We start from the raw sequence: 27,225 nt of genomic DNA on the forward strand, positions 1-27,225 counted from the left end.
TAGGCTTGTGTGTGCGTATGCATATGTGTGTGTGTGTATATGCGCGCATGTGTCTGTCATACTCCAGAAAATTGGTCCACTCCCTCTGGCAGTCCAGCATCAGCTGCTCTCGGAGCTGCTGCAGCTTCTTGTAGCGGTCCACCAGGAAAGGAGAGTGATACCTGCTGACTGCCTTGGTGCTGCAGAGGAGACGGGGGTAAACGTGAAGTACAGAAGGCAAGGCAAAGAATGGACTGAAGTGAAGAATTAAACTACTGTATTTTAGCATATAAGAGGAGTGTAGCATACTAAAAAGAAATTAATTTAAAACCACTATTACACAAGTGCTGATAACTTCTGGACACCAGGTATGTTTTCTGTGCCCCCTTAAAACAAAGAGACAACTTGTTGCATATCTACTTGGGTTATGACCAGTGTCAATATAAAATTATTACTTGGTAGTCAGTATAATCTTTTAATAATATAAGTTTACTTATGGTAGAATGCTGTATGTAATCATTTGTGTTTAGAAGTAAGTAGTTGATGGCATATTGAAAGAATGTCTCATCATACGAGGTTTGTGTGCATTCCAGAGTGTTCTGGCATTCACCCCCCACATCCTAGGAGCATGGGAAAGGTTGTACCTTCTTTTATTGTTTTACAGTAGGATAAACGTAGCTATGTCAGTTTTAGTCTAAGTGCCTTTTTTACATATAGATGAACTGTTGGATTTTCCAGACCAGCAGGTTTAGGGAAGTCGTTTATGGGGTCACACTCGGACACACACACACACACACCTAAACATCTACATTCCAATGTAAGGAACAAACACCCACTGATGTATAAATAAAGACCAGGGCAGTCTCAGAGTGCGTGTCACAGAGCCCTCACTCTCACTGCGGGTGCTCTGTGCTGCCCTTGCTGCAAGTAAATCTGTGTTTCTCCTCTCTGATTCTCAACTGAAGAAGTGTTTTAGAATACATCTCTTGACATTTGTTTTGGTCCTTCGCAGCCGGAACGGAAACATCAGAACTGTTATCTGTGACTCTGTTCCAGGATCTGGCGGACTGAGTCCTGACGCCGTGGGAAGCCAGCACCGAAGTCTGTGCACAGCCCTTTTAAGAATTCGGGTCCGGACCGGTGTTCTTAGTCTGGTCCACGGCGGTGGGATTCAGTCAGACGATCCGAACCACCACTGAGACGTCTGAGGGTGAGAAACACTATTTTGGTATATAAAACGGCCGCAAAGGTTTAAAGAAACGTGATAAAATAGGTTTAAGTTCGCCAAAAGGAACTGTGTTTAGACTGGTTTTAGAGGTAGCCATAAAATACTTCGTGACAAATTAGCGCGCAAATGTCTATGTGTGTGTATGTGTCTGGAAGTAAGTTGATTTTACAGCACAATACGCTGCTGAACTACTTCCACTTTTGTCTTCTTTGCTGAGGCTCACGTACTGGTGACAAAGGAGAACGGTTGAGTTTTGGGCTTTCATGAGTTATGTATGCCAAAATCATCAATATTAAAACAATGAAAGGCTTGAACTACTTCAGTTGTGTGTAATGAATCTAAAATATATGAAAGTCTAATGTTTATCAGTACATTAGAGGAAATAATGAACTTTATCACAATATGCTAATTTTTTGAGAAGGACCTGTAGAATACTGTTTCATTAATTGGTCCATGGCAAGTACTACTACTTTAGAACCAGCAGAAACATCTTAAAGCTTTTCCCCACCCATTATTGTCTCATACTTCAAAAATACAATAGCTTAAGTTTGAAATTTAAAAAATAAATACAAAATAAAATAAATAAATACATTTGCTTGTCCTATTTATAAGAACCAACATGGACTTGCTCTACCCTCATTGGGTGAGTTCATTAATGTTAAAATTGAATATTAGAATTCTTAACTCTTAATATCAATATTAAGAGTAACCAGAGCCTCCATTACAGGCCTCTTAGACATATAATATGTAGCAATCAGGTGTTAACAGTTAAAGGTAGTGAGATTTGGAATAATATACCAGCTGTAATAAGAGAATTTACAATCTTTTATTGGATTTTATTGTTGTAATTTTATGTTTTCTTGTCTGATGGAGTGTTTTTGTTTGTTTTTTGACTTGCAAGGGGCTACAGGAGAAAAGCAGGCCTCTGGCTAATTCTGGAATATTTACAGTGGTATGTTTATTAATATACGCTGTCCCTTTTAAATAAATAAATTAAAATGCCAAAGCATCTTAGTCTTAAAATCTGGACTTTGAAAAGCTACTCCAAAATCTTTTTTTTTTCCTTTTTTTTAAATTTAGCCATTCAGAGGTGGCCTTGCTTGTGTGTTTCAGATCAGTGTTCTTTCTGTCCATAACTCAAGTGGGTCCCATCAGGGAACAAACTGGTGGCTGGATATTCTCCTTCAGGTTTAACGTTGTTTTAAAAAATGCTGTGTTAGTTTTAACACAAGATATATAAGGGCAACAAACTTTCAAAAATGTATTCTTCTGTCTTGTAAGTCCACGGAAAATTTTCCCAAAAGTAAGAGGTAACTTCAGTTAACGTCTCAGCTTTTGATCACTGAATTGTGAAGCCCTAGTGCTGATCTGCTTATCTTATTGGCGCCTTGGATAGATTCCCTGGCCTGTTCTTTGATTGGATACCACTCCATCCAGCACCCTCTATTAACCAATTTTTGCTGTTCTTCGCTGGTTATCATCTCTGCCCCAGTGACTTTAGAGTCTGGGATTTCACAGTAGTGCAGCTCTATGGGCTCAAAATGTGGTCATGAATATTTTGTACTTGTAAATCAGTTTTGTACTTGTAAATCAGGATTTGTATGTGTAAAAAGAATTTGTGTGTGCGTAAAAAAGATTTGTGTGTGGACTTAGCCAAAAAAACACCTGCAAGTTACAAGTACGAATTTTGACCCTATTTTTCTTCCTTCCATCTGATTGGTCAATGTCATGTCAATCACAAATGTAACAATCCAATCGGAGAACAGATGGGTTTGGCTGTCGGAGGGGCGCTTTTTTTGAACTTTTTTTTTTTTTTTTAAAACACACACACACAAAAAGCGCCCCTCCGACAGCCAAACCCATCTGTTCTCCGATTGGATTGTTACATTTGTGATTGACATGACATTGACCAATCAGATGGAAGGAAGAAAAATAGGGTCAAAATTCGTACTTGTAACTTGCAGGTGTTTTTCTGGCTAAGTCCACACACAAATCTTTTTTACGCACACACAAATTCTTTTTACACATACAAATCCTGATTTACAAGTACAAAATATTTATGACCACATTTTGAGCCCATACAGCTCTCCCCTTTACAAAAGCTTCCAGTCACCTCTGATGAATTTCAAGGGACCCTCAGAGTCTTTCTGTAAAGGACTATGACATTAACATAATCATTAAGCTCCTTGCAGGTGCTCTTTGCTGATCGTTATTGGCATCCTGCAGATGGCTGGGATTCATAGGTTTACTATTGATAATATTGATCTGTCCACCAATCTACCTTTCTTGAACACCAAGGACCTTTATTATTCCAGCAAAAATTTCATTTTTGCCAATCCCATCTGTCTGTTCAGAGCCTAAAGAATCCATTCAGCTGCAGGATCCTTGAAAATCCTCAGATTTATCTTGCAACCCGTTGAAGGACCAGAGGCCTTTGTCAACCACTTACCTACAATATGACAAAGGTTTATAATATGACAATCTAGGAATCCTTGGCTACCACATAATATTTCAGCCTCTGGGGGCAAGGGTCAGGGATTCAGGGCTTCCCGTGCCATGTTCATGCTGAAAAGCAGTCTTCATAATTGAATTACCCAATACATACTGAAAATACAACATATCAGATGTTTAAACTCAGAAATTTGATTTGTATTTAGTAATAAATGCTCATTTTGAATGTGACACCGGCAAAATATTTTTGAAAGATTTGGGGGAAGGTCACAAATGAAAACTAGAAAATTTATTTAATGAGCAAAATAAAACAAACACACCCAGTGAACCAACTCAAAATTAATTTAGTTAATTTGCAAATGGTAAGTTACAAAGAGCATCCCAGAGAGGCTGAATGTTTCACAAGTGTGTTAAATTAAGCATAATTTTTCAAAAAACAAAACATTTCACATTTTTTCACTACTTTTAGTTAAATTTAGGCTTTTTGCAAGTCGGTGCAACAGTTTTTTTAAATTCATATGCTGCTCGAAAAACAAACAAACAAGAAAAAATTGTAGCAGAGTTTAACTCAAACAGATCTTGATGAGGAACCAGGATTTTTAAGACTAATGCTAATATTTGGTCATTTAAAAATCAGGCATTCAGATATATTTTCTGATATTTTTTACATTTACTTTTTTTCTTCTCACAGAGACACAAAAAATAAACAGAATGCTCTGATCTGTTAAACTTAATTATTTAATTTTGTGTTTATACCCTGCTCGAATCAGCTGATTGTTGTTTGTGGCATTTGAAAGGGTACTGCCAACAGGGAAGCTGCAGGTATTTGCAACGACAACGCTCATAGCATGGTTGAAGTGTGCTTTCCGTCTCTTCTTTACTTTTCAGATTTTCATTTACTGGCCATTATAAATGCTAATACTGATAGATTGGAAATCAGCTAATAATAATAGATAATATGAGCCCATCAATACATCAGTGTGGCTCTAATCAGCAGTGCTAAAGTTAAAAAAAAGTAAGCTCAAATATGCTAACTCCTCAACAGAACTAATGGAAACTTGGTACGTCTTTGTGCGAGTTTGTTACTACAAAGAATCTCTTTTTAACCTTTCATCTAGAGCTGGGCGATAAAACGATAACGATATGTATTGCGAAATAACTTTTTCTCGATAGAAAAATTAAACTATTGCGATAGGCCTCATCTCTCTTGCGCTCTTAAAAAAAAAAAAAAAAGAACAGCCAATCCAAATTAAGTAGCGCAGAGCCGAACCAATCACAGCCGCAGCGTCACGTCACGTGACTTGTTATGTACAGCACAAGTGCCAATCCGCACGTGTGTATTTCTTTGGGAAGCACCCAGCCGCCGTGCCGCCCGGGTAATGAAGGAAATGAGTGTGCCGACTAGAGAAAAATCAACCGAGAGCGTGACCGAAGGTTATCGAAGAGAAAACAGATGATGGTTCCAATGCCGGAGAGATTGTCGAACGGAAGGGCCATAGAAGTTTCGTAGTGTGAAGGTATTTCAGCTATTTCAAGTCTGACAAAAAACAGACTAGCGCGCACTGTAAATTGTGCCGAAAGCAAGTCTGGAAATGCAATAAAGCGGTGCATGCTCAATCTCTGACTGAAAGCGCTAATTCGTCATTCGGCTTTTGTCAGACTAAAGTAACTGTTAAAACTGTTTGAAAAGCTAAGCTATACAACAAGGAGAGATTGAGAATTTCCTTTTAGTTCTCAGTTTATTTGATATTGACAAAAGTTAGTCAATTTTGTCTGTTCTTCTGTAAAACAAACTAAGATTTATTTTTAGAATTAATATTTTGTTTCTAAGTGGAACTGACAATTTAGTAGTCTGTTTTGTTTGTTCTATTTTGAAACTTAAACGCTTTAGTGGCTGCCCTTTGTGTAGTTTGCAATATTTGCCTTTATTTATCTGAAAAAGTCTCATGTTCCTTAAGTACATCTGCCCTGTTGAACTTATTATGGGAAATAAATATTTAAATCAAAACAAGCTGCTGATTATTTCAAATATAGTTATTTGGCTTATATCGTGATGTATATCGTTATCGCCTGAAATTAAAAAAACATATCGTGATATGAAAAATTCTTATATCGCCCAGCTCTACTTTCATCTGCTTGTGTTTTGGGAGATTGTTCTTATAAAAATGTATATACCAGTAAGGATACAAGGCCAAATTTATTTCATGTGATGTTGATATTGTTCATTCAACATTATATGACCAATACAGTTTTGTATACTAAGTAAGTTTCTTCCAGTTCAGAGCAATCTCCAGACTAAAACCTTCTGCCTATGTTACATCTAAACTGGACTATTTTAATACACTGTGTACTGGAGTTAGTCAATCATCTCTTCCGCATTTAGACTTGTGCAGCAGTTGGCTCAGATGACTCCATTGTTAGCAGACTTCCACTGGTTCGCTGTGCGTCAGAGGATCCGGTAAATAGTGTCACTGTTTGTGTTTAAAGCCTTAGATGGTCTCACACCTTCATATGTCTTCGACAGTATTCAAATACTCCCTCAACATCATTTAGGTCTGCTTCACAATCATTCCTGATCACTTTTTAGTTATCTGTTTATTCTGTTTCATTTTTGTCCAATACGCTTTAGTTTTAAATGTGGTATAGGAATTGTTATACATCATTCATTTTAGAAAGATTGCCCAACAGTATTTCTGTTGTGTAATCCAAGTTAGATAAGTCAGATGTGATATTTGACATCACACAATGATTATTATAAAGGAAAATCTATGCTAAAAACAAATAGTACATGTAAGTGTTGTTTGTAATGCAGAGGTGAGTGAGCTGACCTGCTGATTTTGACCCAGTCAGGTGGAACAATGGATGACACTGAGTTCTTCACCTCAATCAGAAACTGAAGGCAGAGGAGAAAAAGGAGGAGAGCTGATAAATAAGACCAGAGAAGACAGGGAAAATAATGTGTCACTCTTGATTAAAACTGGCAGCCACAGACACAAAAACACAGACATCAGACCATCACTGTTGCTGAGTCTTCCACCCAAATGGCCATCAATCCTCCCACCTTTCTTTCACTTCCAGCAACACACACACACACACACACACACACACACACACCTCTTGTCCAGAAACAGTTGTATATTCGAGCGCGGGGGCCTTTAGTATCAGACGGATGTCTTTGCGGTGGTCTTGAATCTCACGGAGGACAGTTTGGATTTGCTCCCTTCTTTCCTGCAGCACTGGGAATCCAGACAGATCTGAGAATAGCTCCGTCTTGTTCCCTGACCTGCACAAATACACAGTCCAAATGTGACTGTTACTGGTAATATATCTCAGCGGATTTTCTAAGAGATGAGCCTGTGGTCAGCTTGACCTTTCAATAATGAACACTGAGGAAAAGAATTATCCGTGTGACACTAGGAGGCCTTTTCCTCTCTCATACTGTATGCCAACTATTGGTCATACATTTATGGAGTGACAGCAGGCATCTCCCACTGTGCCATATCTTACATTTGTCAGCCCAGTTTTATGATGCTGTGTTGTTTTTCTGATTGCACCGTTGAGTCAATTAATTGTTTAGGGTAGACTGCTGTCAGCTGGTTAGATTTATTTATTTATTACTGCACCTTTCACTATGCACGTGTTTAACTATCCATCTATGTATCACTACAAAATTAAAAAACAAATCCAAAAGAATTCCTTTTCTCTTTAACAGTAGGGCTGCCACGATTAGTCGACTAGTCACGATTACGTCGACTATCAAAATCGTCGACGACTGATTTAATAGTCGACGCGTCATTTGAAGCTTTGTAAGATCACAAAAGACGCAGGAATAAGTAGTAGGATTTAAGAGTGTAATAACGGACTGAAACAGAAGATGGCAGCACTGCATGTACAAGGATGCCAGCTGCCGTTAAACCCCGAAGAAGAAGAAGTAGCTCTGTCCCAGAATTCATAGCGCAGCCCAGCTCAGTTTCCAACAATGGCGGCAGCTAGTTAGTTTTAATATTACTCTTATTATTCTTTCTGGGTCACAAAATAAACGTTTAACATATTTTCAGGCGAGAATGTAGCTGTGTAAACTTCAAATATCTGCTCAGTTTATCAAGACACCGCATATTTTCAAAAGCGCTCCGACGTTTTCGGAGACGTCTGTTACCCACCAGCTCGATAGCGAGCCGGGGGCAAGTCTCACTAGAGCCCGTGAGAACACCGGACTCCCGGCAAATCGTTTTCAAACCCACCGCCGTCTTTCGCTACTCAGATTAAACATACATAAGTCACTTAGATAACTTCAGAATGTTATTGTTTGGCTTTTTTTTAGTATTTTATTTGTTCCTGAGTAAATCGGTTTGGCTGAGATGAAAGTTATAGTTTTTACACAGCTGAATAAACGTCAAGCAGACAACTGATTATCAGAAGTGTGAGATGGTCGAGAATTTACTCCGGTGTCCTGTTATATTTTAGATAGCAAGGAGCAGACGGCTGAGTTTATTAAACTCCACCGAAACAATCTGCAAATTTCATTAAAATTTAATAAACTATCATCTTGTCTTTATTTTTAGTTAGCACAGACCTTAAACACTTAAAGCTGTAAGCTAATGATAGTTATATAAGAGCAGATGCTGCTGGCGCAATAAGCTGTACGTTTTACATCCAGTGGATGCATGATCCGATTAGTCGACTAATCGCAAAAATAATCGGTGACTAGTCGACTATCAAAATAATCGTTTGTGGTAGCCCTATTTAACAGACATATATTGTTTGCATTTAAGTAAAATATTATAACCCAACACACATCAAAGCAATCAAAATTATGCTTCTTCTGTCAGTTCCACACCTGTGCTGCTGCATACTTACTTGGCTGCCTTTTCATTGAGCACCTTTAGGAAGCTTTGGGCTGGAATCAGCTGGTCTGGAGTGTCCAACAGAAGGCTTCGAAGTAGCACTGAGCTGATCTGGGAACGCATGGCTGGTAGCAAAGTCTGCAGTTCCAGCCCCAGGCGAGAAAGACTGCTACTAATGACGTAAAATTCCTGAGTAGAAGACTGAAAAGATGTGCAAAAAAACCAAGCAGAAACATTACTAAATATATACCAAAGTGCCTAAAAAAACTATTTAAAATTGGTCCTTTGCCAAGTTGTCTTGTATGCGTAGATGCAATATTGGTTTATCTTTGAATAACTCATAGGTCAGTGTTAAGTGCTAAACAAATAAACATTCTTCATAAAATGGTCAGGTTTAAGGATTTGAATCAAAAAGAGTGAAAAAGCAGCCAATGGCCAAAGTAAAATTTGAAAAGACTCTGGGGAACTATTACTCACGACCACTAGCAAAAAAAACAGCCTGGCTCTTTGGAAGCAAATATAAAGAAACCACTCGTGACTCAAGACTTTTGCACAGTACTGTATGTTCATGTTTGTAAGTGTGTTGTATTATCAGGGTACTCTGTAAGCCAGGGAGATTACATCATTAAATCTTATCCGCGCTGGCCAGCAGCCGAGCTTAAAGAATAGCCATATATTACATCCAAAGGCTGTGAGAAAACACCACTCACTACCAGCAGCACCGACTGCACGTCTTCACAACAAAGCATCAAGAAAATAAAACACTACCCTTCAATATGCATCATACTATATTTGCTGTATTGCACAATAAAAAAATAGAAATGTAGATACAGGACTTGGCTGGTGCTATTTAGCATCTATTAAGACGCAAATGATACATTTTACTATCTGTAAACGGCAGCTGTCTTGGGAATCACTGATAATCCACAGTACAGAAAGCAAAGCAGCCCATAATCAATAACTTCTCATATTTCTTCAAGATCAGTGTTGTGTCTTTTAAAATAAAAGTGCCAATCATTTCAGACTGAATAAAATTAATGAGTAATCAATCAGTGATAATGTAGATTATACTGACCTTCTATTGCCATTAGCAATGTTACTGTATAGTACCAAGTCTTGACCCTCGGGTTAATGAGAGGTCACAGTGACAGTGGTTTATGGTGTTAATCACATGCTGCAGTTTTAATGCTCCTGCCCCCGTGTTGCTCTTTTATGGCCCCAAACAGGCAGCGACTAGAGGCCACAGGCATGCCCTCTCTCCCATTATGTCAGTGGAACCGTGGAGACACAAGCCATTACACACAGGCCCATTTATCTACAGATGGGCAAAATGACAATTAAGGCCCCTCTGAGTGTCTACTGCATGCGTGTATGTGTGGGTGTTTGAGTTTATGTGTGCGTTAAATGACATTTTATCATTTTCTTTCAGCAACAGATGAAGGAATCCAAAAGCTGAACATGAAACAAGACATCAAGCTCAGAAACAAAGTGTCTTTTTCATCATTGGAAACACACACACACACACACACACACACACACACACACAGAAGATGAAACCTTCTGACATTTCAAAAAATGGGTCAGATGGGAAATGAGACTGTGTCAAACAATCAGGTAAGCGCCACAGAGGAGACTGCTCCCTGCTGTTAATCAAGTGTGCCATAAAAAGAGAGAGAGAAACAGAGAAAATGTCAGTGAAAGAAAGAAGAAGAAAATCTTCTTGCCTTTCATTTCTATGCAAACCAACGAGAGGAATTATTTCACAAATGATGTTCCCCTGCTGTTAGGGCTGGAGGATTATTGCAAAAATTATGATCCGAGTTGTCTTGTTCAATATAAAGATGATTATTTAACAATGCTAATTTTTAAACTATCATCTTTTTTATTAAATCCGCCTGTTCTCGTATCCTACAGGATTCAAAAACAATATCACAAAAATTGTGATAAAATATAATAAACATTATCCAAGTTAGTGCTGGGCGATATGGAAAAAATATTTATCACGATATGAATTATTTTATATCACGATAACGATATATATCACGATATACCACCTGACCTGTGGTCATCTGGAAAGTATGCAATCTGTAAACAGCGAGTGGAGAGGGTGCAGTCTTTGTTTTGAGTTACCGTAAAGCATGTCGCAAATCCGGGTGCACGTAAAGCAGCACAATGTCGCAAAACCACAAGACGGAGTTTCTTTGCAAAAAATATCATTTTTTTATACTTTATTTTCTCTTGCATAAAGTTAAGAGTATGTATAGTGAGAAGACAACACTAATATATTTGCCACAGGCTATTTAACCCTTTAAGACCTACCATAGAACCAAGTCCGCCAGAGCTTATCTTTACATTTTACATGCTGTAGTGCCATTTGTGGGAGCATTTCAAGTTGCTATACATCAATACAACCGTTATAGCCCAAATTTGAATAATATGTATGCATTAAGTCCATAGTAACTACATAAATTGCAAAAAAGTGCAATAAACTACAAAAAAATTGAAAATCGTTTATGTTTTGTTTTTTTACATATATTTCTAGTTAGAGAAATTTAAGAGGTTTATCCCTCAAAACTGTAAATACAAGAAAGTTGCACAAAATAGTTTCCAACCACGAGAAATTTATTTTGAGTGTCTTTATAGTTTTATTTTTGAGATACACTAATTTTTATATACTGCAGGAAAAATGAAAATAAATAAATGCAAATTTGCAAAAAAACAGCATGTGCATCAAAATAAACTATTTCCAACAGTGTAATTTGACTTCTAAGCATCCCAGAAACGATACAGAAAAGCATAAAGTCAAACATGACTTTTAAAAACACCAACATAGGCTTTGAAAGTAAAAAACTACATTTTCCGCGAAAATGACATCACTTCCGGTTTCGGCCAGGTAATGGCAGACATGCGATAGTTCGCGCTGACTTATGAACAGCTGATCGGATCGGAAAAGCGTGTTTCTGGAATATTGTTTTTGTTGCTGCAAGTCTGGAATATTATGTTTTTGTTGCTGGAAGTGCTTTTTATGCAATTTTTGCAAAGCTATATGTGGAAGGAAACTGTGACTTAGGACAAGCTAATGAAATAAGATGTAAGTACAACTCCTACGGTTTCATATGCAAAAAAAATTATTGCGCTACCTTACGTGGTTACAGTTCTACAGGGATTTAAAAATAGTTAGGCAGAACGGAGTGTGCCTGCTCCGACCGGTTGTAAAGGGTTAATGATATATTTTATGTAATAATTTATGAAATTAGGGTTAGAAACGATAGAAGACAAATGGCACGATAGAAACTTTTCTATCGTCCACACGATATATATCGTCATATCGCCCAGCACTAATCCAAGTTATTTATTTGTGTTCTTTTACCTTTTTGTGATATATGCTGCAGATGCCTCGCTCCAGGTCTGGCAGACGTGACAGCAGGGATCGAATGGAATTTAGAGTCAGCGAGTCCGATTCCAGGATTTCCTGCACCGCATCCTGCCTCTCGGATATAGACCTGCAGGTTCATGAAAGAAAAGGTAAGAAGAAAGGAAAGACTTGCAGAAATTAAGAAGATAGCAAGGATAACAAAGAGTTGAAAGAAATGTAAATCAGTGTCATCATCACCAAAAGAAATGTGTCATTTGGAAAGCTGAATCAGCCCTGATTGAGATAAATGGGTTTCCTTAAAGGTGATTTACACATGAAACAAACAAGCACCAAAGTGTCACTGATTAGTTTCTATGTAGATTCACACTTGCGCCGTATGTCTAAAAATGTGTCATTTTTAAGAACATTCAAAGCAAACAAAGGTGACCAAATTCTAAAAGATGAAAGTATTCTTGGAAAACGTTAATCCAATACCCAAATCACCAACTTAAAACTGGAACTGCCCCCTGTACTACTGCACCAACTGCAGTCACTGTTCTTTAACGTGTAAAGTCACTTTAAATAACTGGTCTAAATAAAATCCCTCGACTGCACAAACCAGCATTCATGAAGGTACAGCTGCTTGTAGCTTCATTTCCCCAGTGACCTTACAGGACCTTTGACCTCTGTAGATGTGGTTGACGCTAAGAAGATTAAGATATGCTTATTAAATTTAAACATTTGGAAAATGAAAAATTCTGCATTTGGGCCAGGTGAACTACTAAGGCTATGAATTTAGGGAAATGATCAAAATCGCTCAGACAGCTTTGTTTACAAAATGCAGAAAAAGCCTCATATTAAAGTCCTCTATGAAATGCTTTTTAGTCCACAGTAAGTCCTTTCTGTAAGCGTAAGCATCCAGAAAAAAATGGACTGAAAAAGCAGATCAAAAGAAGCTTAGTGACGTAATAAATCGGACATCACAGATCATACTATTGTGCGAGTGTGTATGTGCACATGCCCACAAGTGTCTGTTCTCTGCACTGCTGTGCTCTGTATCTTGGAATTAATGTACCTGGGAGTAATCTGGGTTTTATTCATGTTGAACGTCTCTAGAGGAGCTATCTGTATAATCTGAAAGCAGTGCTCTATCCACTGCAATAATCCCTGCCCAGTGGCAGAGGGAGGGCCACACACAGAGAAAATGTTCACACACACTTAAAAACACTACAGAGAACGTACAGAGGTACTGCTGTGTGTCCTCAGCAGTGCTTTTATTTAAGGAAGTCACCTCCAAAACATATTTGTATGTATTTTCACACCACAGTCTCTCTAAAAAAAAGGAACAGCTGCTCTGCCATATATCCTCCCAAACAACACTTACATATTTATATGTGAGATCAGCTTTTTTATATTCAAAAAAAGAAAAGACAGAAAACGTGGAGCTGGTTATAATTTTCATCACAGTCGTGAGTCCTGGACCGGGATGCAGGCCACCAAGCAAACATTAATATTATTAACAAAGGCCTGCCTCACACATCCATTGCACCCTGTGTGTTCACTATGCACCCTAGCTAGGTAAAGGAATTGACCTTTCTAGGAGCTATCCTGTGAGACCTATTCCTGCTGATGTTGATGCCAGATGTGCATTTATCGCCTACATCTGGCCAAGTCATCACCCAAGTCGAGATCATCCAGTTGTGCCCACAATGTCCATAAATGCCATTCCATTTTCCTTGCATAGACGTTCTCCAGTATATCACCAGAATGAACAATACAGCAAAAGGTGAGAGCAGATGCTCCTGACAAACACCGGTGGCACTGAGGGGCTCCAACAGCTGTCCCTTACGTATGAGTCTGGGGGACATTTCCTAGTAAGTGCAATATATTAACTCTTTTAACTCTATTACCAGCTTAAAAACCTACTGGGAATAACCCTTGGCACTTTTTTCTAAACTATTTTAAAAATAGGGCAGCATGTTTGCGTGGGTTCCCTTCGGGTACTCTGGCTTCCTCCCACCGTCCAAAGACATGCAGTTTGTAGGGATAGGTTAATTGATTAATCTAAATTGTGTGAATGTGGGAGTGAATCTGAGCGCGAATGGTTGTCTCTGTGTGCAAGCCCTGCGACAGACTGGCGACCTGTCCAGGTTATACCCCGCCTATCGCCCTATGACAGCTGGGATAGGCTCCAGCACCCCCCGCGACCCTGAAAAGGATAAGCGGAAGCGAATAGATGGATGGATATTTTAAAATATTTCAAGCCTGTTTATAAAACAAAATAAGTGGATATGCATTAAGTTTGAGGGTGGTCTCCGCCTGTACAGCGACTCTTGGAATAACCTGGAAACTACTCTAATAGCTGTCAAACCACATCTTTATTGATATACAATGAGGTGTCAAAACTCTTCATCAAGGGTACAGGGGAGGTTGTTAAATGTCAGGGTAGCATTTATGGGGGAAAGAGTTCAGGAGACAGTCTGGTCAGGGATGCCATTATAACCAAACAGTTTCTAATGGGTTTTACTTTCTACACTAGAAAGCTGTCTCATATTTGATGAAGTAGACAAAGAGTAAAGATTTTATTACCTGTTGGTCACATGCCATGTTATCCTCAAGAGGAAAATCATATATTTTTTTTTTGGGGGGGGACGCAAATGTGCCTGAAAATCTCACATCTATCTCATGTCAGGTAATTAAAACCTATTATCCTTTGTTAAATCCAATAAGGAAATTTACTGCCAGCATTTAACCCATCCTAATAAGTGAAACAGTGGGCAGCCAGTGTGCAATGCCCAGGGACCGATTCTAGCTGTAAGCCTGTGTCCTGGCCAGGGGCACAGAGACAGAAAAATTAACCCAGCATGTGTCTGATGGCAGGATAAACTGGAGCTCCTGGAGGAAACACACATAACAATTGGAGAAATGTGAAGCCTGTGACCCCTCTTGGTGTGTGGCAACAGTATTAACCACTGAGCCACAGTGCCTGAAAATGATTATCACAGGCATCTTTCTAATATGAGCCAGTTATCACATGTGACATGAAAGTGGCATTAGTGCTGCCTCAGAGTCCTTCAATGTGGTTCTGTGATCCAGAGAGCCTCACAACGCAGACCAAGCTGCATGGAAATAAAGTGTGGAGCACTGAAAAACTAAATGATAAGAACGGACACTGAAGCTAAATCAGTATTGACAATCATGCTCCATCACGTGTCAGAGGGTATTCTATACTCACTGCAGGTCTGTAAGGGGCTGGCTCACCCACTTCCTCATTAGTCTCCTTCCAAACGGAGTGCGAGTGTGGTCCAACACCCACAACAGACTTCCTTTCACACTACCATCTGTCTGTGATGGAAAGAGCACATAAAAAAGCTTAAATGTACATTAATGGGTGCCAACATATTCTAAGAAAGAAAAAAATAGTAAGGAGAAGGAAATATGAGGTGAACAAATGGTGTAAGCCACTAGCAGACATGGTAGGAGGCTTGAACTGATCTTGAACTCCATATGTGACACGTGACGCATATGCTGTGGCAGCAGAGTCATGCTGAACCTTTGAGTCGTCACCCACACACAAGTAAACCGAAAGAGACTTTTTGTTATGGCTGAAATGTCAGTTTAACTTAACTATCCGTTAATCTTTTTACAGTTTGTGTAATTATAACTGACTGTAGATCTTTAATTTCAAAAAGATTTTTCAGTAGTTAAATCTGGGAGGCGTCAACACACCTGCCAGATGACCATATGCAGCTGTGATTAAAGCTCAGAGTAACAAAAAGGTTTATTGAAGTAAAGCAAATCAGTTATCCAAGTGACTTCTTCAGTCTCAACTGACAGTTTTTAGAAGTTTTCGATCAAAAAGTTTTCAAGCACAGACAGAGCATCCTCCAAACTTGCTAAGCTTTCTCCTACAACCCCCACATTCATTGGTTAGACTGTCAATATTGTGCCATGTGGTGAGCAATAGGATTCAGTGAATTCTATTCCTTTGGAGAGCCATCATGTACCCTCACACAGGAGATTTTTTTTTTTTTTTTTTTTTAACCAATCACCACAATCTAGACCTCATCTCAATTTCTCTTAAATGGAAATCAGTTTTGACACTGGATGATCCACCAGAGGTAAAAGCAAGGTGGCAAAACAGGATTTGTAAGGACCAATCTAAAAAGACCAGTAGTTCCAGTCAGACAGACATGAGAAGAAAATACTGAAAGGGACAATGATTGATCAAATTTAAATCAGGTATAGTTTTTGCTTAATGAGCCAAATCCAGGAAATGTTCATCACATCTTGTTGTTTAAGAAAAGTATAAAAAAAAGTAAAGGAACACTTTTTAAGTGTGTAGCATCAAGTCAATTAAATTTCAATTGAACTTCTGTTTTCTCACTAGTTTTGAATTTGGTTCGGCTCCATGTTATTACTGGTAGTAATAAAAGCGATACCTGGACCCCACAGAGGTAGCCCTCGGATGGGACATCAATACTGTGTCTCCCAGCACAGTATCAAGAGAATGGGGGAGTGACTCACTGCCCGGCACCATGGAACCCGATTGGCACTTGCCAATACAACAACACAAGAATTGGCAGGCACCAATTGGCACCACTGGCACTGCTGGCACCCTGGGTTTTCCATAAATGACAGCAGGCTCACCCTAAGAAGATGTGACACGGCTTCTCCAGGGTATGGAGAAGGTGTGGTAAATGTTATAACATCGCTCAGGATGACCGGTGACCTCCATGGTCATGTCCATGGAGGGACACAGACTTCTACAGGTTAGGCAATGGCATCCTAACAGCCATTAAGTTTCAGTATGAAATCCTTGGCCCCATTGTCAGACTTTATGTTGGTGCAGTAGGTCCTGGGTTAATCCTAGAGCATTACAACGCCCTGCCTCATGTGCTGAGACTATGCTGGCAGTTCCTACAGCTCCTTTTTGAGCAGTGTATTGTTATTCAATAGCTATAGCAGTGGTGTTGAGGCTTGGTTGTGAGTCAAACTTGCACAGCAGACATAACAACTACAGATTGATTTAAATGGAATGTCAAAGCAAAAGACACACAAGTTTCAAATTTTGACTTGGTGAAATTCTGCCTGGTGTAATGAGCGTGACAGCAGTAAGACCTTGCATAGCCAATTGCAATGCGATTACTAAGCTAACAATGTAAAGGTTTGATCAAAACATTTTAAAATATACTACCAACAACATTGCTTTGAAAGGGAAATGTTTAAACGCTGTGTAATGCTGATGGCCAGGCCAATGCGAACAAAATAGCTGAACCTGCCAGACGAAAATCTGGTGCAGATGTTTCCGTTTACCAATTACTATACACCAGAGGACTATACTGTACGGTGCAGTGCAAACCATTTATCATAGAGACAGCCATCACCCTTTGTTATGTTTAATCAGTGGTCAAGACTTCCAGCTCAGATGTGAATATTTACCTGATTGTTGAGTATTTCTAGATTTCGGAGAGTGCTGGCGCTTAGAGTCATAATCTCCGACTCGCAGGTCAGGCGGCGGAAGGAGCTGCAGGAAGTATAAACTCATATAAAAATATAGCTGTGGGATTAAACGATCGATCACATCATCTGGAAACATGTTGCAAGATCTGATGACTAGAATGATGGCATTTTGTTTCTATTACAGGGATTAAAGTATTCCAAGATATTATTTTCCCTTTCCTGGCGTATAAACACTGGTGTTCACATCAAATGTAAAATAAGATTTAAAATAAAACAATACTGCCATTATTTTGTTACATGTAACCTGTTAATCCCTTGGAAATGCCAGAACCAAGGAAGGAAATAACAATCATTTTCAGTATAGATTGATGTATCAATTGATCCTTCAATGTGTATCTGAAATGTCAAAGAACAGAACCAAAAAAAACATCCACAACACGTTCCCAGATTCTACAGTGACACATCCAAATATCTTGTTTTGATTGGTCAGAAGTCGAAGAAAAGAAGCAAAGCTGGCAAAATAGAAACAATGAATGTTAGTTTAAGAAAACTACAAAATAGAATTTTAACACCTGAAAATTATATTTGTGTCCGCTCAGTGGAAACAATGGATGATTACAGTCGCAGGCTGTGTTGCTGAATGTTGTGAACGTTTGTTTTCATGTACCTTTCACTTCTAAGAACTCGCTCCAAGTTGAATTCTTGAAGGTACTGGATGAGCGGCCCCAGACAGCTGATCACTGGGCTCTCCAGGGACGCTACGCTCGACAGAGAGCGAGAGCCTGGAGGACACACGCATAAAAACATGCAACATTTTCAACATCAACACACAGCCATGAGTCATGAGCCCACTCCTCAGACACATCTACTGTGCTCTCAATGACAGGATGTGAGTAACTGAGGCGATCGTAGTGTAACAGGAAAAATAAAAGCGTTGCAGTGACACAACCACACACCTTTCGCCTGGGTGTGACAGTAGAACGAGGTGAGTGTGTTCATTGCCGAGGCAAACTCAAACTCCGCGCTGTCCCTCCTCTCCACTCTGACTCTGTCGTCAGCCTGAGCGCTGAAGGAAAACAATAACAAACTTTATTTAAAACAACACAACAGCATTAATATCAGAGATTAGTGACTGTACAGATGCAGAGATAAAGAATATATACAGTACTGTGTGCAACAGTCTTGAACTACTATTATTTCTGTACATTTCTCTTAAGAAATGAGGAACGGGGGCAGTGATTTATTGATACAGGTACAAACATAAAAGGAAACAGTACACAAAGTCTAAACAATTATGAGGTTGAAATTCAATATTTGGTATGAACCCCCTTTATTCTTCAACATAGCCTGAACTTTCTAAGGCAAGCTTGTGTGTAATTTCTTTAAGCAGTCTTCAGGAATCGTTCTCCAGGCTTCTCAAAGGAGATTCAAAGCTTTTCTGTGGATGCTAGCTGCCCTTTGTTTTGCTCTATTTTGAGATAATCACTTACTGTTTACTAATGAAGTAGAACTCTGGGGAGGCCAATCCCTGACTGACAGTGTTCAATTGTGTTTTTTTCTGTCCATATACGTCAACAATTTTGACAAGATTCCCAGCACCACTGGTTGAAATGCATCCCTAAACCACACCTCCACCGTGTTTTACAGTTTGCTGCAGTCTCTCTCTTTGGCATCTCCGTGCATATCGATGAAGATTTGGGTTCATAAGACCTGTTGCAGTAGTACTCAGTCCAGTCCTTCTATAATTTGGCACAGCTCAGCCTTTTCTCCCTAATTCCATTCCTTAAGAATGGCTCCTTAACAGCCATTGAGCCCATTTATGATGACCATTCCAGTGAATGGTAGATGGATCAGCTGAAGGGTCAAAAGGGTTCTTCAGTATATTGTTATGTGTAGGCACAACTGTTTCATCCATCGAGTTTGGTGACTTTAATTTTTGCTTTTGAGTCATTGGTTGGTGTTAAGTGGCTGAACAATCAAGAAAAACATTCCCTGAAAATGGTCAACTTCAAGAACTAAATTGAAAATGAGAGAAAAGTCAGTCAATGTCCAAAGAAAAACTTTGAAAGCCCTTCAGAAAGGCTGGAGAACTATGGCTCAAGACCACTTTAAAAAATTACAAGAAAGTCTGGCTCCTTGGAAAAGTATAAAGAAATACAAGGAGGCTCAAGACTTTTGTACAGCATTGTATCTGAACATCTTCCTCTGAGAGAAAAACATTCACATAGCTGGACTGCATGTTCCAGCCATCCTTTTGTTTAACTAGACTCTATACACAGAAATGCAAACCTCAGTCACACACACCTGAACACATTTTCACTGCATCTCCTCGATGCTCCGACGGATCTCCGTTTTGCTATATTCACTCTTTCGGCACTGCTGCTTTCAAGGACTCTGTTACTTTGTCTGCACAGTTGTTGCCAGGGCAACCTAGGCAAACACGTGGCTCTGGACTAATGCCCACACATACACACACACACTTACTTCATCATATTTCACTGCAGCTACTGGTTGGACTGGGAGTAAGGATTATGTAAAATGATCAATAGACGGCATAATGTGCAACTCACAGAATTAACCTTTTTTTTTTTTAAATCTAAAAATATTTTGAGATTTATAAGAAAAGCGACAACTGCAAGTATCGATTCGGATGAGAGTGCAGTCTAGCATCTCTGCAGAATCCCTAACAGGTCCCAACCAGGTGAAGATGGGTTGTAAGAAACTGTTAAGCTGGGTACTGGTGAAGGTTGTTAGAAACAAACAACCGGGGGTTTGACTTCTTCATAACTCATCTCGACTCAGCTGATATCTAAATTACAGATAGCTTTGATTGGATCGGTTTTCATTTCATTTAAACAATAGAAAGAGTCTGCAGTCAGAGCAGCAGCTCTTATCCTTTTAAACTAAACAAAGGATGTCAAATATACAGCCTGAAGGTGCCAGTAGAGTCTGCTGCATGGGCTGAAATGAAAATGTGTGAAAACGGCAGAGAAAGATGGCTGTATTTATAAGTTTTGTGTCCCAAGTTGTAAAGAATAAATTTGCTAAAGAGTGGTTGTCCAAACTTGTAATTTCATAAGCATTATTGCCAGTTCTTACGGGCAAAGTCATTAACTATGTGTGTTACCACATGGGAACAGGAGTGTTAAGGCTAAGAAGTCATACAGACAGAGCAGTTTCTTTCTTTTACAACAGCAACGTTTCTTTGTAACAATAAAAGTCTGAGTGAATATGGAAAACAATGACATATTACCGAAACTGCACTTTTTTTCTTAAAACATGTTAGGCTGTTAACATATATGTGTGGATGAATCCATAAATATGACCATTTTCATAATGTATCCCTTGGATGCGGTACATGAACTAAAATAGGCTTGATACCCCTATGCCAAAAATGTAAACAATAACAATCTGAGGTTGATATCTAGTTGGAAAAATGTCAACATTCTAGTATTTTTAAACCAGGTCAACAAAGTGAAAAACTCATTTACTAAACTAGTTAACATTTTGATGTGGTTATAGCACAAAAAGAAAAGGTCAGAGGATCATCGAAGTGGTTATGATTCATTATCTGGGGACTATGAATGTCTATGTGTCATACAGAGACTGTATATAAAAGACAGGCATAACAACTGACACATAAGCAACTGGCTAGCAACAAACCCTGTTGTGAAACTTATTACTAAGCTTTTATTTGCTGTCATCAATTTGGTGGCTGCAATTTACAAGTTAACATGTTGTGTTCAGTAAGATTTTAAGCTACTGATTGATATCAAAGCTAAAACACGTCGGGAAAGTGTCAACATAGGGCACAAGAAACAACATTGTTAGCTATACAGGTGGAATAGACACTCCCTGCTGGCCATTAGAATTGAGTTGTAAAGCCTTCCACATTGGCTTCACTCTTTAGACCTTGTAACTTTGCCCATTGTTTAAATTTAGTCTACTGGTCTATTAGCAATACACAGTTGTTGAAGAATTTAACTCAAAATCACCAAAAATCAAGGTAATGGGCTCCTGGCTAAAAAGTTAACAGTTAATTTAACAGATCATCGGAGTCTTTAGGGTTGATCTCCTGAGGTGTGGGAGATTTATATTAAGGTTTAATCATAATCTATCCAATAATTCTGAAACATTTTAGGTTTGGGCAAAATTACACTGCCATTTGTAGAGTCACTAGTATGGACAAATTATACTGTAGGTACCATCAGCTCACAGAAAACCCTGTTTATGCACTGTACAAGAAAAAATGCTACTTTTGATACTGGGACTACAACTTGCACTGTATTGTGCAAGCAGCATAGAATAGCAGCAGATGGTAAACGGACACTTCTTAAGCCTGGGGTTTAGCATCTGTCCCAAAGACACTTCATGCGGACAAAAAGAGTTAGGGTTTGAAATCCCAACTCTGACATTACAGAGGAAAACCTGACAAAGTCATCAAAACCATCCTGACACCACAACAAAGAACTGGTAAAATGTGCCTCATGTTAATGCCAAGTTTGCCGTGATGGTGAAAAATCAATGAAAATCAGAAAAGCTAAAGGTTAAAACCAAGAGATCAGAGGTTAACATGCATAGGATCCAGATTAAAGTTATCAGGTTAGTATTACCGCAAAGTGAATCCAAAGCTCTGAGAGCAGCCACTGAAATGTAGATACACACTTTTAAAATGCACAGTGTACGTCTGCTTGTGTGGACATCTTCTAAAACATGACCGTGATCTTACCAGGAGCCAAGGACTTAAAATCTTTGAAATAGTGAGAAGATTTATGCTCATCTGACACTGAGCATTTTAGTCGCTTCAATCAGCGTCACTGCTCTAATCCAGACTCATGACTTCAGGCTCTGCGTAAATAAAGCAACTAATACTTCACCTAGCTACAACCGACCTCAAAGGGACTCATTATCAGCCGCTCTATAGACACAAATCCTGTTGCCAGGGGTTCCATCTCATCAGCCCACCCCAGAGACACACTGTCACCAAGAAAACCCAGTTAAAATTGTTCACCGGTGTGGGCCTTTTTTCTGTATTTACTGTAACCGCAACATGATATAATCAAAATATCAATTATGCATCTATGTATAATTATTCTGGTCTAATGAACTTCAACTGAGAAAATGAACTGCAAAGAAGAATATACTGGAGAACTTGTCAGTAGCAAAGCTGCGATAGGCTGGGAAGTATTGTCTCTGAAGAAAAATGCATTAAATGAAATAAATCTGTCTTAACAGACAAAGCTGCACTCTATTTTTATGGCATAAGTTGAAAAGTGAGAAGAGCCTTGTCTCTGATAAACACACTGCCAGACAGCAGAGCTGTTCAAACACAATAATTGAATTGGCCTTTACAGGCCCGTCTCACTATAATCACTCAACATGGACATCTGAAAAAAAAGGAAGCCAAGAAAAAATAGAGAGAAATTAATCCAGATTAACTAAATTGTCTAGAATTAAATTCAAGCTGAGGGTGGAGAAAAAGGAAGGAAAATTGCCTCCAGCATTATAAAAAGGTGGGTAATGAGAAATCTGCCCAGCCAAGGAGTCAGACAAAAGAAAGTAGCAGAAATTTCTCCCATTTATCCAATCATCCTCTGCTAATCTAATCCACTCCACTCCCTCCCACTATCTCGTTTCATTTTCACAGCATAATGCAATCACAAGCTCCCTCCAGAGGATCTCCTCCCCACTGGTGTGAACATGCTGGCTCCAGACTGTCAGCAAAGAGGAGTCGAATGGCAGCGCAATGGGAGGCAACAGGTTTATGGATTACATTCAGCTCAGCGTCACCGTTGCTGCTCGTGCTGTTGGTCTGCCAATTAATAAAAGGACAAATGTACTCAGTTTTCCTTTTTTTGTTCTCGTGATTCATACAAGAGCCTGCAGACATTAAATTAAGGCTTTCAAGTGAAGCTCAAGACCTTCAAGACATTCTGATGCTCCTTATGAGCTAATCGCTGGAATAATCAAACCTGATGCTGTTAACTTTTCTGAAGCTAACTTGCGTCTTCATCTGTTTCAAGTTGCATAAATAACAGAATATATTTCTGTTTTCCAATGAAAATATGGTCTTTATGTGTCTATAAGAGTATTTTTCTACTAAATTCTGGTGGATGAAAAGTCCAAATTGTGTTGATCTCACAAGAAGCCAGCCTACCAATGAGAAAAGGAAAACTATAAAGCACTTGTTTAAACTGATTACAACCACCAAAGCCTCATGTTAGCTTTACACACACACACACACAAAACATTAAGAAAGAATATTATGAAACTTGATCTTTTAAACGACTGAACTGGAGGAAGAATTTTAAATATGTGTAGGCAGGTGTGTCTGTTTCTGTAACTGCTGTAACTTTTTCTTTAAATAAATCTAGTGATATAAAATGACCATTTATTGGGACAGCCAGTCTATGATCTTTTAAAGTACAGAAGGCTTGGCTGGATCCTGTTTAGCCCTGCAGTGAAATCCAGAGTGCTGAGAACCAAGCCCACATTGATTTCCTCATCCAGACTGAGCCTGAGGAGTTTCCAATAAAACAACTGCCTGCCTGCCCGGGGAAACCTAAACCTAATTCTGCAAAATGAAATACGCCAAACTCACAAACAGATACAGCTTTGTAAACACATATATAAGCTCAGCGCTTCAGTACGTTTTAGTAATAAATTGGTATATATTGCCCTCTAGTGCCTTCCCAGCATATTACCTTGCATTAGTGATGCTGTGCAGGAGTCTCTCGGTTTGCTCTGAGAGGTCAGAGGGCACCAGGATTTCAACAGGGTTGATTTTAAGCACACGGCATTCCAGCTCAGAGCGAGAGGGACCGTCAGGAAAACAGTCCAGAAGCACGTCGCCTGTGCTGGGCTGAACTGCCTGCAGACACAAACACATGCTGTAAATCAGATGATGTCAAAGATGTGCAGCTAGAGCTCCAAGTTGACAGTTATACACTGTATAAACTGAAAAATGGCAAAGCATGTTCAAATTTAAATAAAGTAACTTTTTGTCTTAAGTAACCTATTAATCAAGATTTAATTTCTTTACAATTTCTTCTTCACTACAAATGAGTGTGTGTTGTTATTACACTATTAACATGCAAAGAAACTGAACAGTGAACAGTAAATTATTTTAAAATAATACATAACAGTCCCATAATATGTGTTGAACCAAAAGCCAAGGGGTAACCTTACTTTTAAATTAAAAGTAAGGTTATTTATGGATTGACTTATGAAACTCACCACAAGCCCTACAGTGAGCCGCTTCTTCAGTTTGTCCCAATTCTCACTAATACAAAGCAGGAAACTGTCGGGAGGGTCCGACACAACATCATCGCAGCCCCCCTCCTCCACATCCCCGAGTCTGCAGACCGGATTTACATCTTTAAAGAAAACTGTCAAGGAAACTGCTTCAAACAAAGAGTGACAATAAAAAGTTGTTTAAGAACACGTGCACACATTCATCATCTATAAGGATACCCTCTCCCACCAAAGTGGACTTGGTGTACAGGGCACTGAGCTGACGAGTAAACAGAGCATTTCTGTTGGCCCCTGACGCTTTGATCGCAGATGTTTCTGTCTGTTTAACCACTCCAACCTATAAATTAAAACAAACAAATAAAAAAAGCCAGCAGAGCATGAGCCTAAACGGCTTGAAAACGGTAATCATATAAAGTCAAAGATAAACCAGAAACCTTGTGTCCGTGAGACACCAGCCGTCTGACATGAACAAACAGGCGGTGTGTGGGGATGCTGCACGTCATGAAGTTATGATCCAGATGACAGACGATGTTCAGCTCCTTTGCAGCAATCTGTTCACAAACAAAACGTTCTTCAGCGATCAGTGAAACACAAATCAAGTGCAGAGAGCCACTGTGTTGAAAGAAGAGAATCATCTAAAACATAAGATATGTCTTTTATATTTTATATAGTTTCAATTTAAACTCCTTCTAAATGCATCACTAACACATCTGCTTTTTAGTTCTCACCTCTGCGTCCTCTCCAAAGAACCTGTACTTGTAACCACACTCCACAGCCAACAAAGCATCCTTATGCTGCTGTTTCAGCTGGATCACCTGCTGCTCAAGGGGGGTGAAAATGCTCTTTGAACGCCTGGAGGAGGTGCTAGACCCCAACAGAGGACCCAGCTCTGCACACTTTCCTCCTCCTGTCTTGGCAAACTGAGAGAAGTGAACTCCCTGCAGAAATAAAAATACATCAAATCTGTTACGATGTGAAAAGTCACAGTTGCTTTTTTCAGTGTTATCAGTTACTTTTCTTTTTGCATACCTGTTTTGCTGCAGCCAACCCCAGATCTGCCTTTTCTTTATCATCCTCCTCTTCATCCTCATGCTCCCTTTCTGCATGCTGCAGTCTGTGTGTAGTTTCAGGTTGACCTGTAGCACAACGAGGAGGCCAATCACTGCTTTCCTGACCTGCATCAGCTGTCTCTGTTTCTTCCCGGGTGATGCTGCTGACGACACTGGGCTCAGCCCCGCAGGTGAAGCCTTTCAGCTTCTCCAATGTGGAGGAGCACAGGCTGCCTGCTTTTCGGCTCAGCGTCAGCTTTGTGTCTGAAGAGAGAAGACAAGTACTACAGTCACATCAACGACAACTTCACTTTTTACCTCTCAGCTGTAAGAGGCTGGATTTGTGGATGAATTTGTGAATGCAATAACACGAGTATGAGGCGAGGTAGGATTCTGATATTTATAACACAGGTGCTTCTACTAAAAACGTTGGACAAGTTCAAATCTCGGTTACCTCAATCTTTCTGAAAATATTGTGAATGCAGTAACTTAAGAAGGAAGTCACCTAGGATTTTCAAAATTTTACCATAAGAGCATCTACTAGTGCAGCGATGGGTAGCACTGGAGCCCGACAGTATTTTTAAAAAGCAACCAAAACGCATTGTGGGCAGGGTTATCTCATCACAATCAAACCAGTGCACATGTTGTTTGGAGAACTATGATGACGCTGGGCACTGGACAGATATAAGTGACTTTAATGAGGGTTTAGAAGATCATGACATATTTTTCTGTCTGAAGTCAACACTCACCTTTAATGCCCTGACAGGACGCAGGCTCACACTCCACATCCTCCGCCTGTTGGTCCTTTGGAGAAGGCTTAGCTCGTTTTCTTGGCAATTCCAAGTCATCATCAGATGAAAGCTTCTGCTGGAGGACAAAAATGAACTGCACTTCAGTAATTAGCATTGAGTGAAGCATGTCTGATATGTGCGTGTGAAGCTCAACTCACGTTGCCTCTTGAAAGCTGCTGCTCTGTAGGACTTTGGTTAATCCCGCGCTGCTTGTTGGAGGCAAAGCTGCTGCTGCTGCTCAGTCCTCCAAAGTACCTGCTAATAGAGGTCTGAGTAGTGCAGGACTTTTTCAGAGACTTTGGCATGCTTTAATGTTCGCTTACATGTGATCCATAATAACAAGTCGCATAGAAATTTGCGTATACAATAAAGTGCAGAGCTTTGACAGCCGCTGTCCAGCTTTTCAAAATATAGCAGCGCATCCGATGAGGTCACAGACGCGTAAATTACGCGCGCCTTCTTCTTCCTCTTTGGTTAGCAGAGGTTGGCGGCTCCCAGGAGCGTTGCTGCCTCCTCCTGGTTTCACCAGGTATTCTAATCAATGCATTCTGCTCTGTGAAATCTTAAAATTATACACTCGTCGTCAGCGGAACTCCTCTGTAACGTGTATATTGTAGTTAATTTCAAGTTCATTTCATCCTGAAAAAGATAAAGACTAAATTGTAAATGGTTGTTTTTGCAAAACGTCGAATTTTTTGAACATTTTTCATTTTTCTGATTGGCCGGATTTCAAGTAACGAATATGAACAATGACGATGAACAATGAATAACAATGACAATGTCAGCAGTGCATTGTCTGAATGAGGACTAA

General features: G+C 39.4%; 1 protein-coding gene and 1 long non-coding RNA gene across 4 annotated transcripts in view; one reads left to right on the plus strand and one right to left on the minus strand.

Annotated features, from left to right (window-relative positions):
* Positions 1-26,887, minus strand: part of msh3 (mutS homolog 3 (E. coli)) — a 60,924-nt gene extending 34,037 nt beyond the window's left edge. The window contains exons 1-17 of one of the 3 annotated variants that reach the window (XR_003213134.1): positions 26,573-26,887; positions 26,373-26,490; positions 25,604-25,887; positions 25,303-25,512; positions 25,009-25,125; positions 24,794-24,911; positions 24,557-24,696; positions 24,025-24,191; positions 18,277-18,386; positions 17,988-18,102; positions 17,300-17,384; positions 15,093-15,202; positions 11,873-12,005; positions 8,516-8,703; positions 6,773-6,941; positions 6,487-6,551; positions 63-179 (exon numbers count right to left, since the gene is read on the minus strand). Coding sequence is in view for 2 of the 3 variants with exons in the window: in XM_003451102.5 (XP_003451150.2) it covers positions 63-179; positions 6,487-6,551; positions 6,773-6,941; positions 8,516-8,703; positions 11,873-12,005; positions 15,093-15,202; positions 17,300-17,384; positions 17,988-18,102; positions 18,277-18,386; positions 24,025-24,191; positions 24,557-24,696; positions 24,794-24,911; positions 25,009-25,125; positions 25,303-25,512; positions 25,604-25,887; positions 26,373-26,490; positions 26,573-26,719 (2,393 nt within the window). In the remaining variant the exon portion in view is untranslated. The remainder of the gene's footprint in view (positions 1-62; positions 180-6,486; positions 6,552-6,772; positions 6,942-8,515; positions 8,704-11,872; positions 12,006-15,092; positions 15,203-17,299; positions 17,385-17,987; positions 18,103-18,276; positions 18,387-24,024; positions 24,192-24,556; positions 24,697-24,793; positions 24,912-25,008; positions 25,126-25,302; positions 25,513-25,603; positions 25,888-26,372; positions 26,491-26,572) is intronic. The other 2 variants (XM_005473467.4, XM_003451102.5) reach the window with 2 other exon arrangements.
* LOC112841780 (uncharacterized) lies at positions 136-10,558 on the plus strand. The gene is made up of 3 exons (XR_003213135.1): positions 136-1,189; positions 2,109-2,159; positions 9,932-10,558. It is a non-coding gene; the product is annotated as an uncharacterized LOC112841780 (long non-coding RNA).
* Positions 26,888-27,225: the final 338 nt, after the last annotated feature.

This window comes from Oreochromis niloticus, linkage group LG12, assembly GCF_001858045.2.
Source record: "Oreochromis niloticus isolate F11D_XX linkage group LG12, O_niloticus_UMD_NMBU, whole genome shotgun sequence".
NCBI classification, from domain to species: domain Eukaryota; kingdom Metazoa; phylum Chordata; class Actinopteri; order Cichliformes; family Cichlidae; genus Oreochromis; species Oreochromis niloticus.